This window comes from Scardinius erythrophthalmus (assembly GCF_964197995.2).
Source record: "Scardinius erythrophthalmus genome assembly, chromosome: 22".
Taxonomy (NCBI): domain Eukaryota; kingdom Metazoa; phylum Chordata; class Actinopteri; order Cypriniformes; family Leuciscidae; genus Scardinius; species Scardinius erythrophthalmus.
In genome coordinates this window covers 15,334,383-15,350,372 of record NC_138242.1, presented here as the reverse complement: position 1 = coordinate 15,350,372, position 15,990 = coordinate 15,334,383, and the positions used below count along the sequence as shown (strand labels likewise).

At 44.7% G+C, this 15,990-nt stretch overlaps 1 protein-coding gene across 1 annotated transcript in view; it reads right to left on the bottom strand.

The window, feature by feature from the left end:
* myripb (myosin VIIA and Rab interacting protein b) overlaps window positions 1-15,990 on the bottom strand; it is a gene marked incomplete at both ends in the record, with an annotated part of 325,794 nt that overhangs the window by 9,979 nt on the left and 299,825 nt on the right. Inside the window, 2 exons of the mRNA XM_081352764.1 lie at window positions 735-917; window positions 5,183-5,245. Coding sequence (XP_081208890.1) covers window positions 735-917; window positions 5,183-5,245 — 246 coding nt within the window. The remainder of the gene's footprint in view (window positions 1-734; window positions 918-5,182; window positions 5,246-15,990) is intronic.

Genomic DNA, 15,990 nt, shown 5'->3' with positions numbered 1-15,990 from the left:
CAACTCTCTCCCTATGGAGGATCACTTTACCACTCTACAGATAAAGCGTTGTCGGGAAACTCAATTCGCGTATCTACCCCGAATTGATAAAATAAAATAAAATTCTGTATCAAAAATGATAAGGAAACACCAGTACTTTGTTTAGGCTTGGTTTGTAGGGAATTACAAACCTGCATACATATATTCAAACGCACATAACTATAGAACCAATTCTTAATGCGCATGTGAACGCCATCAGCGTTTCTCACAGGTTCGCGTTCAAAGTCTGTGTAGAGAGAATTGTGTCGTCTTAGCGGCCCCTAATTTAATAACCAATGATTGTTGCGACTGAAGCGAATCAATCATAACTAACCATAGCTGGAAAATACTAAAGAACCGCTATAAAGCCAAAACAATCTCTGTTATCATAAATTATACGTTTATCTCTGTAAAGCTGCTTTGAAACAATCTACATTGTTAAAAGCGCTATATAAATGAAGATGACTTGACTTGACTTGACTTGGCTAGAATAATTGTCCGTTCATTATAGCATGCTTCTTAAAAGATTATTTTACAAGGAGGTAATTTAAATACCAAAATCATACAAGGAATGATGGGGTTCTGCTGGGCCCCCTCTGTGACCAGGATCCTTAGAATCGTCCTCTAATTTGTCTAAATAAACTGATCTTGGATTTCTCCTCTTTATTAAAAAAATAACAACAACATTTAGAACATTTTCTTGTAATAAACCTTACATTTTCCTCCATCTTAGTGAGGTGCTGGTCCAGTTTCCTAGTTCCCGGGCCTGAGGACATGGGTGCGCCAGCCGGAGAAGGGTCATGAACTTTGCCTTCTGCCTCTCCGAGCAATTCCTCTGTAGCATTTAGGACCTTTAGAACCTCTGTGGTGATGCTGCATAAAGACGCGGCAGAGTACTTCTGCTCCATAAACATAAGTGAGCATAGAGTGAGAAATAATTTTTTCCACAAAAGTTATAAAACCATTTATTAATAAAATAATAAGAAACATTGAAAAATTTCAACTTCCACATAGCTACCCAAGATCTCACTCCCAATGAAGCATGGATGCATTACTTGTCATGCACAAGCTGTTCAATCAATGAACAGGATAAGAGAATTATGGGAGACGAGGAGTGTGACATGAACGTACGTGGACGAGAGATGCTCTTACAGAGGTGAAAGGTCATCATTGAGGGTGTTTTAAAAGTGAGTAACGCTCTCATCAACATAAACACTTGAATATTAAAAGCAATTATTCATTCAAAAATGAATATTCTGTCATCATTAAATCACCCTCATGTTGTTTAAAATCCTCCACAAAAAAATAATAGCATCCAGGTGGAAATGAGTGAGAAAGACAGAATATTCATTTTTGAGTGAGCTATTTCTGTAAGAGATACAAGGTCAAAACACAATGTGCCTGAGAACATGACATATAAAATCTTATATGAACATCAGAACACACGTCAGCGCAAGACGAAGAAAGGACAGGGATGAGAAGTTCATTAGTTCTTGTCAATACGTTTTTCAAAGTGCATCATCTCGAGTACTAAGCCATCAATATGAGATGTACATGTTGACGCATGCGTATATGTGTTTGTAAGTAAGACAGTAAGCACACGAGAGAGGGTAATATGAAGAGAGAAAATGACTTTTCAAGATGAGAAAGTGAGAATGAAAGAGATAGGAAGAAAGAGAGGAGCAGTGGGATTGAATGAATACTTGAGGAATCAATTAATGGTTGGGTTGGTGTATGCTTTGATCACAGAAATAATTGATCCAAACTCAGTCCTCAGGGCATGTGTGGCTCTGAAAGGGGCTGTGTGCGTAAAAACGAACATCTAAAGTGAGGGAATATGTAGAAAACAGGTAGGCGTGCAGCACTGCATAAATCTAACACCCAATGAAAAGTACTCAAGAACCACATTCACACTGTAATAAAATATGAACATAAATATTAAAATAAAAATAAAAAGAGTACATTTCTAATACGTTAATGCTTGTCTAAAAGATAACAAAATGTTTGTAGGTACTGCCTATTAATAGGGGAAAGTGCTCTTAGTAGGCTAATTTCTATAGCAATAAAGGCACAAAACTCATGTTATTTTGACATGTTAGACAACTATGTCCCATAAACTATTTTTTACGTAAAATTTACAGCATGAAAATTAGCTTGATTAAAAATATAATTTCTGTTAATGTTTTTGGCCTGTACAACCTAGCAGGATGTGTCCTTGTCTATTGTATCCAATGATTTAATATTATTATTTTTGAAATTACATTCAGATGTGTCCCACATTTTTAAGAAATCTTGTTCCAGAATTATTTTTATGCATAATTTGAAAAATATTTATATTTTCACACAATTAGTGAAAATTCACACTATTAATTCACACTATTTTTTCCTCTGCATTTTAATATATTCACCGTATTTTAACCCTACTTTTTTTAAGAAAAATTAACAACATATAATATAATTCAAATATAAAAAGTTTCTGTACAAACCAACATGTCATCCCACCCTTGCTGAGTACCATCTTATTTAGATTAAAGGGGGGGTGAAATGCTCATTTTCACTCAATCTCCTGTTAATCTTGAGTACCTATAGAGTAGTATTGCATCCTTCATATCTCCAAAAAGTCTTTAGTATTATTATTTTTATAATAGAAAGATAGGCTGTACCGAGTCTTTCCGGAAAAAACGAGCGTCTGGAGGCGGGCCGTGTGGGCGAAGCTAAAGCTGTGCTAACCGAGCTAACCGAGCTAACAACACACAGAGACATTTGAAGCAGTTTTACTCGCCGCCTGCGACCGCGAACCTTTATCATTGTGACTGCTCCATCCTTAAGCATTAGACGATCTGCAAATCCGTCGATCTGGGCTTTGTTTATAAAACAATCATCGTCGAAATGCAGGGAACAAACAGTCTTGCACAAAAACAAACAGTCTCTGAAAAAACAAACTCCATCCACTGGTCCCTTAGCGCTGGATTCTTTAGGAATCTGTGCAGGGTTGTCTTGCCTTGGCAACCAAAAACCCACTTCTTTGGTGACATTGACTTCCAAAAGCTGAGCAGAGCGCTTTGATGAGGTAACGTACTGCTTTCGCTCTCTTCTCTCTCTGTCTGGTCTACGAGCGCGCCCGCGGAGAAGTGCCCTTAGGACCCATATAAGGAAATTCCGCCCCAGCTGACGTCGCGAAGACCCATACTCGAAAAAAACGTTCCGAAACTTCTGCAAAACCGGAAGGACAATTTTTGGCACAGAAATACTCCTTCAAACGTACAATTTAATTTTTGAAACTTTGTCCATGTTTATCATGGGAATCCAACTCTTTAACAGTGTAAAAAACTCAGTATGCATGAAATAGCATTTCACCCCCCCTTTAAATTGCAATCCTGTTACCCAGTTCTGCCATGTTTTATTTTATTAGAAACTTTTACCCATTATTTAATTAATATTGTAACGCTGATATCCACAGGAGATGAAGATGAAGATAAATCCAAGGTTTATTAAACAAGTACTAACAAAAGAGCCAAGAATGTGAGACAGTGTGCTACGCAAAAACGAGGCCAGGCCGTCGAACGACCAAAGCAGAGCCGGGGGGACGAGGGAGCCCAGCAGAGCTGGTGGACTGATGGGCCACGGTGGAGATGAGGGAGGTAGGAGCCTGTTCTTGGGAACAGACTCAAGCTCAGGAACAGACTCAGGCTCAGGCTCGGGAAGACTCAGGCTCAGGCTCGGGAACAGATACAGGCTCAGGAACAGATACAGGCTTGGGGACAGACTCAGGTCTGGGAAGGGTGGTCTGGGTGGGACGAGACTCTGGAAGGGTGGTCTCTGCGGGACGAGACTCTGGAAGGGTGGTCTCGGCGGGACGAGACTCTGGAAGGGCGGCCATGACGGGACGAGGCTCAGGTCAGGGGCTGGAGCCATCACTTGGGTGATGGTGATGCGGAGACCACTCTCGATCAGGACTCTGATGAGGTGGTCAGTCAGGTCATGTCCAGCCAAGTCCATTTTTGAAGGTATTCTGTAACGCTGATATCCACAGGAGACGAAGATGAAGATAAATCCAAGGTTTATTAAACAAGTACTAACAAAAGAGCCAACAATGCTAGACAGTGTGCTACACACACACAATACAGTGCTGATGCTGGGAAATGTAGTGCCGTTGAGGTGTGTGACAAATATCAAGCGTAGCGTCAGTTCTGGCAGGTCACGTTAGTCAAGCTCGCATCAGCTGACTCTCAGCTGATCCACATCTACCTATAGGAATACAACGCCTATCACTGTATTCATATATAAGCTCCTTCAGTATTATCAGCAGCTATTGCGTTTCTCAGGAGTTAATTACCCTTCTCCATCCCCAGCTCCTCCTCTCTTCAGTCAGGATTTGGCATTCCCTTGAATCAGAAAAATTCTCGAATTATGTTGTACTTTAAAATCTTGAATTAATGATATCTGCAATACATGTTGGTTCAGTTCTGTTTACCCTAAGGGGGGTTATTGCTGCTCTCCCTGCTCTTATCCATGCTAGGCTGCATGGATGCGCAGGGAGTTCTTGCCCAGAACAGAACCATACTGCCAAATAATAAATATTATACACTACCATTCAAAAGATTAGGGTAAAAAGTATATTCAAGAAATAAATACTATTATTCAGCAATGATTTAAATTGATCAAAAGTGACAGTTAAAGACATTTGATAATGTTGCAAAATATTTTTATTTCAAATAAATGCTGTTCATTTCAACTTTCTATTCCTCAAAGAATCCTAAAAAATAAAAAAATAAAAAAAATAATCCTGTGCCATCACAGGAATGATTTACATATTAAAATATATAAAAAAAACAATATATATATTTTTTATAATAATACAAATGTCACAATATTGCTGTCTTTTTGATCAAATAAATGCAGCCTTGGTGAGCCTAAGAGACTTCATTCAAAAACATTTAAAATAATCTTACCGGCCCCTAATTTTTGAACAGTGTACGCTAATAAAAAGATGTCAGATTTTGAATGATAAAATCTTTTAAAGATTTCCCCCACTGTGTATCTGGCTTTAACATACTCTGTAGTGTCATAAGCAGGTTCTGAGACAGGGAATAATGGACTACACAATTGATTCAGGAGGAATCTCTACAGCTCTACTGCATCTTCTCATTATGATGTATCTCACCTGCTGTAAGAGAGAGGAGAGTAACTGAAGCCTCTGCTGTAGGACACGATCACTTAGACCCTCCTGAACCAACAAGAAAGGGTGGAGAAAGAGAGACACAGAGACACACACACAGAGAGAGAGAGAGAGAGAGAGAGAGAGAGAGAGAGAGAGAGAGAGAGAGAGAGAGAGAGAGAGAGAGAGAGAGAGAGAGAGAGAGAGAGAGAGAGAGAGATGGGACAGAGAAAGACAAATGAGAAAAAAAGATAGAGACAAAAATAAATGGGAATGGAAAGAAAAATAAAAGAGGTGAAAGACACAAGACAGTAAAAACGGGATAGTTCAATGCAAATTCTGTCACCATTTACTGTCTTCTGTACCTGTATGACTTTCTTTCTTTTTTGAAAAAATACATTAAGAAGCCCTGAGGATTTTACTGGTTTTGTGCTTTCAAAAGCATGCAAATGCACCATAAAAAAGTTAATAACGTTGTCAATGTGACTCCTGCGCTATTCAAAGTCATATAGGCTAATCGTCCCCTTTGGTAAGCTGTATCATACAATCAGTGAGTTAAACTTAAGAACCACATTAGTCAGATTTGTGAACTAATCATTCAGACTGGTTTTGTGAACTAAAAATCGGACATTGTTACTTTTCTCATGAACTCGCCAAGGAGAGGATGAGCAGTTCCCTTTCAAGTGAAACTTAACGGCGCATCATGGCTTGATGCTATGGGAATACTTCACGTGAGCCAGTGTCTGAAGCACGTGTTTACACACGCCAGTCCGCGATTGGTTGAGCATGATTACGTATAGCGACATAACATAGTGCGTCACCGAAACCATAAATAGATGCCATACCAGCATGTGGCCAGCTTCTTTGTCTTCAGAAGCCACATGTATGAATGCGTGTTTTCTCCTCTGTTTGTGTGTTTGACAAAGATGGGAGTTAGATTTCACTATGTCAGAAAATAAGTACGATACAATACGGGTGATGACTTACACAACGTTGTGTGAACTGCATGGGTGAGGAGCATGTGAGGTCAGTCCTCGAAGGGGCTGACTGCACTCATTACGACAAGTTTAATCTCCGCATGCTCCAATTCCGCTTGGCTCTATTCGATGAGAGCGAAGCATCCTGTGGCTTGGGTCCTGCGGCTGGTTATGGGGCTCGCAGGTAGAGTTGGCGGAGGAGGAGTGCGAGACAGGGAATCAACCCTTTCTCTCATCCTCTCCAACGACTTTGAGGATCCCATTCTGTATCTTGAAGCTCGCTCTGTGATTTCTTCAGACTAAAATGAGAAACTCAAGCTGTCTGTGTCTGATTCTGAGAAGTTGGATGCAGACAGACAGGAGGGTGCATCAAAAGATTAGGCCTCTCAGTCAGTCGTGCTCAAGGAGCTGTTCAGGGTAAAACCTGCCTTACCCATCAAGCCATGTAGGGCTACTTCGGCCATTGTGGGTGAGGCTTACACAGCAGCAGGTCAGGCTGGTGTGTCCCTGCACACCATGGTGGTCTTGCAGACCTGCTCCAGGATGGCAAAAAAAGTCCTGACGCTCATGGGCCCTGGCCCCTGAAGGTGTCTCCTCCTGAGAGAGGTCCGTGCACACTAAAACATCATGTGCACGACCTTTCTCTGTGTCCTCGGCAGGTGTTTCCACCTACCCCGCCACTACAGAGAAAGACTCAGGGTTTACTATGCTCAAAGAAGGACTTTACTATGCTCAAAAAGGACTGGGGGCTGCATCCAATTTAAGATCTAAGGTGCCTGAACCATAGTCTTTGGACATACAGGTTCAAGATGCTCACCCTAAAGTTAATCGTGTCGCAAATCCAGTTTGAGGAAACACACATTGGTAGTCTCCAACATAAATCACCAGGGTGGTCTGCATTCACGCATCCTTTTCAGGCAGGCTCAGCAGATCTTGCTCTGGGCAGAGGAGAAATTCAAGTATGGTTCTTGGGCCTGATATATCTCCTAGACAACATTGCATGGGAGATTCCAGTTCAGAGAGATCTTCTGTCTTAAGTGCAGAGGACGATCTACCACCCAAAGCTGGAGATCTGGAAACCTTGGGTTTGGCCCCTGAGAGGTATCAGCACATAGAATCTGGTCTCTAATCTAAGATTGTTGAGACAATTCTAAATTCTAGAGCACCTTCCACTAGGAAGCTGTATGACCTGAAATGACAACTATTCGTATCATGGAGATTGCTTGTCAGTGGGGCTGACCCGTCAACGGTCGTGAGTTCCTCGGACATAGCATATGTCCTGGGAGTATTAGCAGAAGCACCATTTGAGCCATTGGAGTCAGTTTCTGAGAAAATGCTGACTCTTAAAGTGGCACACTTTTTAGCACAACAATAAAAAGAGTAAGAGATTTGCAGCTAGATATCAGCAGCCTTTTCCTGCCTAGACCTCGCTCCAGCTGGTGTCAAAGCTATACTGCACCCCAGACCGGACTATACTCCAAATGTTCTTTTTATGGCTGGCCAGTCTGTGGTCTTGAAGGCTTTCTTTCCTGAGATGCAAGAGGAAGATAGTCCACCCAGCTTCTGGTCTGCTTCACAATCTCCCTTTAAAGGAGATTAAAGTTCCCATAGCGCCAAGCCATGATGCAACACTCGAAAGGGAACGTCTACTGCTATGTATGTAATCCGGTTCCCTGAGAGGGGAATGAGATGCCACATTGGACTAAAGAGTACCCCCCCCCCCCCAGTATTTGTGTGTGTATGGTGTGTGTGTTCTGCATAAAAAGGAAAGTCATACTGGTTTGGAACAACATGAGGGTGAGTAAATGATGAAATAATTGTCATTTTTGTTTTCACTATTCCTTTAACATAATGGACAAGAAGTAGGCTGAAAATGAAAGGACAGGACCAGATGCAAGGCGAAGAGGATCCATTGAGGAAGACAGTACCTTCCTTATGGTGTGCATTACCCTCTGTCACGGTTGGTAGATCCGCTGTCTCATTCTAGTCTGTGTGTTTACGTGTGTGTGTGTGAGTGTGTGGGTGTGTCTCAGTTCATTCATTGTTTCATGTGGGCGTTGTCACTGATCTCCCTATCACCCTGATCTGCGACAGCTGATTGTAATTATCACAGCCTATTTAATGCCCTGTCTTTCGTCCCATGTTTGTCAGATCGTTGTTGATGAATCCCCGTATGCGTGCCTGCTCCTGTTTGTTTTCCTCGTGTTTCGCCTGCACTGTGCTGGATTGGATTCCTCACTGCTGATCTCACCACGGATTCTTCATTGTCGATCTCACCACGGATTCTTCATTGTCGATGTCACCACGGATTCTTCACGGTCGATCTCACTACGGATTCTTCACTCACCCACTCACTGAGGATCGCCTGTCTCAGCCCCTGTGTCACGCTCTCCTGTTTGCTGTGTTCCTGGCGATCTCCTGTTGGCTGTGCACTGACGATCTCATCAAGAAGAATACTGTATGTGTCATTTACCCTGAGTGTTTATTACAAAATAAACTTATTGTGCACTCGCACTTGTTTCCTATCAGTTTGTCGTTACAGAACGATCTGACCACCATGGAAGCAGCGAGCGCGGAGTCCTTCAAGGATTTTGTGGACCACAGTATCGCCAGGATGGATCAGCAACAGGAGAGTATCTCTAACACCGGACGCGCGGTTCAAGCGCTCGTGACACAGGTGTCCGGGCTCACTCAGCAAATCCAACTGCTGAGCCCTCCCACTGTGCCGCCCACACCGCCTGTTCCCCCCGTCGTGCCAGACGTCAGAGATCGTCCAGAACCACGACTACCTGTTCCTGAGAGCTATGCTGGTGAGCCAAACTTTTGCAGAGCGTTTCTCACAAAGTGTTCTATGCATTTTGCTCTACAGCCGAAGACGTTTGAGACTGAGAATTCCAAGGTGGCCTTCGTCCTTACGTTGCTGAAGGGGAGAGCAGCGTTGTGGGGAACAGCGGTGTGGGAGAACCAGGACCAATGCTGCGCCTCGTTCCACGCACTCTCCACAGAGATGAAGAGGGTCTTCGACCGCGCGGTGGCCGGCCGGGAGGCGGCCAGAAGACTAGCCGACCTGAAACAGGGAAGCTCTTCGGTGGCGGATTACTCGATTGAGTTTCGGACCCTGGCGGCGGAGTGCAAGTGGAACGAGGAGGCACAGTGGGATATGTTCCTGCATGGGCTGTCCGACCGTGTTCAACGCGAGATCTACCTGCTGGACCTGCCTCCTCGGCTCAACGGGCTCATCGACCTGGCTCTGCGGGTGGATGCCCGCATCAACCAGCTGGACCAACACCTCCCTCCCCGCCGCATCCATGGCGGAGTCGAGCCGAGGGGCAGCCTGGAGGAGAGCACGGTCGGACCCACCAACGATCCCGAGCCCATGCAGGTAGGGAGAGCCCGGCTTTCCCGGCAGGAGAGAGAAAGGCGGAGATCCCAGGGACTCTGCCTTTACTGCGGCGGCCATGGACACTTCTTACACTCTTGCCCGGTAAAAGGAGCAAGCCCGATAGTAAAGTTGAGGCTACTATCGGGTGGGATCTCCGCCGGGAAGTCCTCACCATCCACTCTCCTGCCGGTAAGGCTGAGATGGGCCAACAGCACGCACACTTGCCAGGCACTTTTGGACTCCGGGGCCGAGGGGAACTTCATGGACATTCAGTTAGCTCACAAGTTACACCTTCCCATCTTGTCTCTTCCCCATCAGATTTCGGTCAGTGCTCTAAATGGTCAACAGCTCCCCAACATCTCTCTCTCCACTGGTCCCATAACCCTCATCACCTCTGGCAACCACGTTGAGACTATTCCCTTCCTCCTTATGGACTCTCCTGTCGCCCCGGTGGTGTTGGGTCACCCTTGGCTCGTCAGACACAATCCTCGTGTGGATTGGGGCTCCAACACTATTTCTATGTGGAGCGTGTCCTGTCATGAGTCCTGTCTTGTTTCTGCCTGTCCGTCTGTGTCTGTTTCTGTGTTACAGGAGAAGGCGGTGGATGTATCAAACGTGCCTGCGGAGTATCTGGACCTGAAGGAAGTGTTCAGTAAGTCTCGGGCTGCTTCTCTCCCTCCGCATCGTCCCTATGACTGTGCAATAGATCTAGTGTCAGGTAAGTCTCCGTCTAAGGGCAAACTTTACTCTCTTTCGGTTCCTGAGAGGGAGGCCATGGAGAAATATATTTCTGATTCTTTAGCAGCCGGATTCATCCGACCTTCCTCTTCTCCCGCGGGGGCGGGATTCTTTTTTGTGGGTAAGAAGGATGGTTCTCTGCGGCCTTGTATTGATTACCGGGAGCTGAATAACATCACGGTAAAGAATACTTATCCTTTGCCGTTGATGTCTTCAGCTTTCGAGAGGTTGCAGGGAGCATCCATTTTCACAAAATTGGATTTACGTAATGCCTATCATTTGGTTCGCATCAGGAAGGGGGATGAATGGAAAACCGCTTTCAATACCCCCAGGGGACACTTTGAATATTTGGTTATGCCTTTTGGGCTTTCCAACTCCCCAGCGGTTTTCCAGGCACTCGTCAATGACGTGTTGAGAGACATGGTTGATCAGTTCATATATGTCTACCTGGATGACATATTGATTTTTTCTTCGTCTCTCCAGGAACACGTTCAGCACGTCAGACGAGTGCTTCAGAGGCTGCTAGAGAATGGGCTTTTTGTCAAGGCGGAGAAATGCGAATTTCATGCACAGTCTGTCTCTTTTTTAGGATACATCGTCTCTTCTGATTGAATGCGCATGGATCCTGACAAGGTTAAGGCTGTGATGGATTGGCCAAGTCCAGATTCCCGTAAGGCCCTACAGCGGTTTCTGGGGTTCGCCAATTTCTATCGGCGTTTCATTCGCAATTTCAGCCAGCTAGCCGCGCCTCTGACTGCCTTGACCTCCCCCAGAACGACGTTCAGGTGGTCGGACACAGCTGAGGCTGTGTTCTCCAACCTCAAGAGTCGCTTCGTTTCGGCTCCCATCCTCGTCGCCCCTGATTCCACACGTCAGTTCGTGGTGGAGGTCGACGCGTCAGAGGTGGGGGTAGGAGCAGTTCTATCCCAGCGCGCGTCCTCAGATGACAAGATGCATCCTTGCGCGTTTTTCTCCCATCGTTTATCACCTGCCGAACGTAACTATGACATTGGTAACAGAGAGTTGTTGGCCGTCAAGTTAGCGTTGGAGGAGTGGCGTCATTGGTTAGAGGGGTCGGGGGTACCTTTTATCGTTTGGACCGATCACAAGAACCTTGAATATATTAGATCTGCCAAAAGACTCAACTCCAGACAGGCTCGGTGGGCACTTTTTTTCGGACGTTTTGACTTTACTCTCTCGTACCGCCCGGGTTCCAAGAACATCAAACCCGATTCATTATCTCGTATTTTTGATCCATCCGAACGCCCGGTTACTCCCGAGTGTATTTTACCCGAGAAAGTAGTTATCTCCACACTCGTATGGGAGGTCGAGTCGAAGGTCAAGACGGCCTTAGAAGGGGTAACGCCTCCGCCCGGTTGCCCACCGAATCGTTTGTTTGTGCCGGAGGGGTCGCGGTCCGACGTTATTCGATGGGGTCATTGCTCCAACGTGGCTTGTCATCCAGGAGTAAGTCGTACTAGCTACTTAATAAAGCAACGATTCTGGTGGCCATTAATGGCTCGCGACATTCACGATTTTGTTTTGGCTTGTTCAGTTTGTGCCACTGCTAAGACGTCTAACCGACCTCCTGATGGGTTACTTCGACCGCTGTCTGTCCCTTCTAGACCCTGGTCCCACATAGCGCTAGATTTTGTCACCGCCCTCCCGCCCTCTAATGGCATGACGGTTGTTTTAACCGTAGTGGACCGGTTCTCGAAGGCGGCACATTTCATTCCCTTGCCCAAACTACCATCAGCCAAGGAGACAGCGGTCACGGTCATTGATCACGTCTTTCGGTTACATGGCCTCCCGATGGACGTGGTTTCTGACAGAGGTTCCCAGTTTGTGTCCAAATTCTGGCGAGAGTTTTGTAGATTATTAGGGGCCACAGTCAGTCTGTCTTCGGGTTATCATCCCCAGAGCAATGGTCAATCTGAGCGAGCCAACCAAGACCTGGAGAGAATGTTGCGATGTTTGGTCTATAAGAATCCTTCGTCCTGGAGCCAACAACTCTCTATGGTTGAGTACGCACATAACTCGTTGCCAGTGTCATCCACGGGCCTTTCTCCGTTTAAGTGTAGCTTAGGATACCAGCCACCTATCTTTCCGAGTCTGGAACCCGAAGTCGCGGTCCCCTCCGCTCACGCCTTCGTCCAGAGGTGTCACCGCACATGGACTAGAGCCCGTAAGACTCTGCTCCATGTGGGGGCGCGCACCAAGGCTAAAGCCGATCGCCACCGGTGTAAGCCACCCGTATACGTCGCTGGTCAAAAAGTGTGGCTTTCTACTAAGAACATTCCTCTCCGCTCCGTGTCTAATAAGCTTGCCCCCAAATTCATTGGCCCGTTCACTGTCACCAAGATTATTAGTCCGGTGACAGTCCGCCTCAAACTTCCTCCAGCGTACAGGAGAATTCATCCCGCCTTTCATGTATCCAAAATAAAACCCGTGTTTCGTTCTCATCTTAATCCGCCTGCCCCGGTTCCTCCCCCGCCGCGACTCGTAGATGGGGAACCTACTTATTCGGTACATCGTATCCTGGACTCGAGACGGAGGGGACGCGGGTTTCAGTACTTGGTGGACTGGGAGGGTTACGGTCCGGAGGAGAGGAGTTGGGTACCTGCTCGAGACATCCTGGATCACTCCCTCATCGATGATTTCAATCGACAGGTAGGGTTGTCTGGGAACGCCAGGAGGCGTTCCTAGGGGAGAGGGTACTGTCACGGTTGGTAGATCCGCTGTCTCATTCTAGTCTGTGTGTTTACGTGTGTGTGTGTGAGTGTGTGGGTGTGTCTCAGTTCATTCATTGTTTCATGTGGGCGTTGTCACTGATCTCCCTATCACCCTGATCTGCGACAGCTGATTGTAATTATCACAGCCTATTTAATGCCCTGTCTTTCGTCCCATGTTTGTCAGATCGTTGTTGATGAATCCCCGTATGCGTGCCTGCTCCTGTTTGTTTTCCTCGTGTTTCGCCTGCACTGTGCTGGATTGGATTCCTCACTGCTGATCTCACCACGGATTCTTCATTGTCGATCTCACCACGGATTCTTCATTGTCGATGTCACCACGGATTCTTCACGGTCGATCTCACTACGGATTCTTCACTCACCCACTCACTGAGGATCGCCTGTCTCAGCCCCTGTGTCACGCTCTCCTGTTTGCTGTGTTCCTGGCGATCTCCTGTTGGCTGTGCACTGACGATCTCATCAAGAAGAATACTGTATCTGTCATTTACCCTGAGTGTTTATTACAAAATAAACTTATTGTGCACTCGCACTTGTTTCCTATCAGTTTGTCGTTACACCCTCACATCATCTAGAGAGGCTCTATGTTAATTTTGCAGGCTGCTTCATGCATCACATAATGCCTCATGCACGATACAAGTCTGAAGTAGCAACACATAATTGGGCTTTTATCAGACATGCTTTTCATTATGCGCTTGATTATGGCTTCTCATCACCAATAAGAGCGAAGACCTTCATTCTGAGTCAGTAACACAGATGTACATTTTAGGGTTTGAGAGAGAGCTGCAATGTTCTAGAGGAGCAAGCATCTTCTGAAGGAGCTCTGTCTCTTACAAGGCATCTCGTAATTTACACAAGAATGACATCAACATCCTTTCATGTTCCTGGAACCACATCCAACCAATCACTACGTTCAACCTCAGGTTTTAGGTGTAGGGCTATGATTGGTTGACAGGAATGTTGATTTAGTATCAACAAAGAATGTTGATCCATAAACTCATCCCTTGTTTTGAAATCACTTCGTGCTTTTTCTTTATCAGACTGGATAAAGGAAAGTTGGGTGCATAAAATCACTTTATATTGACCCATTCACAGTAAAAAAAAACTGTACTTTGGAACTCAATTTCAAACCAAAGTGCTACATGCTCTTACAAAAGTACTGTGCCTGTACCAGAATACACCAAATAAAGTATATATATATATATACATAGTATAAATACATATACATTATAGAGGTCGACCGATTCATCGGTCGGCCGATTAATCGGCCGATTTTTTGCATTTTTAACATAATCGGCATCGGCCAATATCCAAGTGTATCAAGCCGATTATTAGGCAGGCGCATCTGTGGGCAGCCTAGTGTTGTTGTTGTGGAACACGCGTTCGACGCACGCTGCAATTAGAGTCATTCTCCAGCAGAGTGAGCAGACCTCATCCAGTGCTTAAGGAAGGAGCTAAGTTCCTTGGAGAAAACTCCTTTATATTTAATTAAAAACTTTTGATATGTTATTGCCAACTTAGAGAAAAAACATGAATAGGCGACATGACGTTCGGCTACTTTGAAATTGATAGCGTAACTGTTAGTTGAGGTTGCATTAGCACAGCAGAAGGGTTGCTATCATGTCACAATAAGTAAGCAAGAATTTACAGACAGTGAATCTGAGACTTTTATTTGTTCTGTTTGTGTGTCTTATATTTGAGAGGGTTGTCACTCAATGCAGAGAAATAAGTAGGCCTAATAAAAAAAGAGACCAACTATATTCTAGTGAAGGACTGGCTTTGCTTTGCTAGCGTCGTTGTCGCTAGGGTTGGGTAGCTACAGACAGACCCGGAGCTAATACGGCACTGGTGCCTTTGCCTTAACGACCGTTATTTACCGGACCGAATATCAACGCGCATTTCTGTGCTTCATTTCAGTGCTACTGTTATGTCTGTGCTTCTCTTGGATGCTCTGAAAACGGACGTTAGAATAACAGAAACATCGCTTCGCTGCACTTGACACTAGTCAGCAGTTAACTTTAGCATTTCCGTTAGCTAGTAGCTGGATTAAACACGGTTAAAATGCTGGCCAAACAGTGTAATGTGTGACTGTATTTCACTGTAGACTAGGGGTGGAACGGTACATGTATTCGTATTGAACCGAAACGGTACAGGCGTCACATTTCCACGGAGTATACACGCTATAAAAATAAATAAAACTCGAGTGCAAAGTAATGCGGATTTACTGTTAGATACGCGGGTTCTTTAGGGACACCTAATCTGTAGCTCCGCTTTAGCTCCGGCTGCGATGTAAAGATTGCAATGCTGTGTGTGTGTGTGTGTGTGTGTGTGTGTGTGAGTGAGAGAGAGAGAGAGAGAGAGAGAGAGAGAGAGAGAGAGAGAGAGAAAGAAAAGTGGCGTGTGTTTAAAGTCGCAAAGTGTTTACTTATATTTGTGTGCAAACGCGCGCGTGTGTGTGTGAGGCGCGTGCGCGATCGAACATTGGAAACATAAAAACATACTCCGTCATTTTGTTTATCAGGACATCATTCAAACTGCAAAGTGTTTAAGTTACTGTTAATTAAAATGTTAAGGAAAACAAATATATTCATCTGAAATGTAGCAAATTAATTTTCAATTCATTCAGGTACAATTACCAAACATATCTCAAGGTCTTTTTGTCTTTTGTACAAGTGCAGATTGGTAAAGTGTTCAATAAATGTTTTTGTTGAGAAATTTTGTCTATCTTAAGTAATTATTTGTGTTACATTTTATCTTTCAAATAGAGGTTAAAAACAAGCACATAATCGGCCAAATATCGGCCAAAATAAATCGGCAGCATTAATCGGCCATCGGCCGACCCGGATTTCAAAAGATCGGCATCGGCATCGGCCTGAAAAAAAACATATCGGTCGACCTCTAATACATTATATATATATACATACACAGTATATACATAGTATATATACATATACAGTATATATACATATA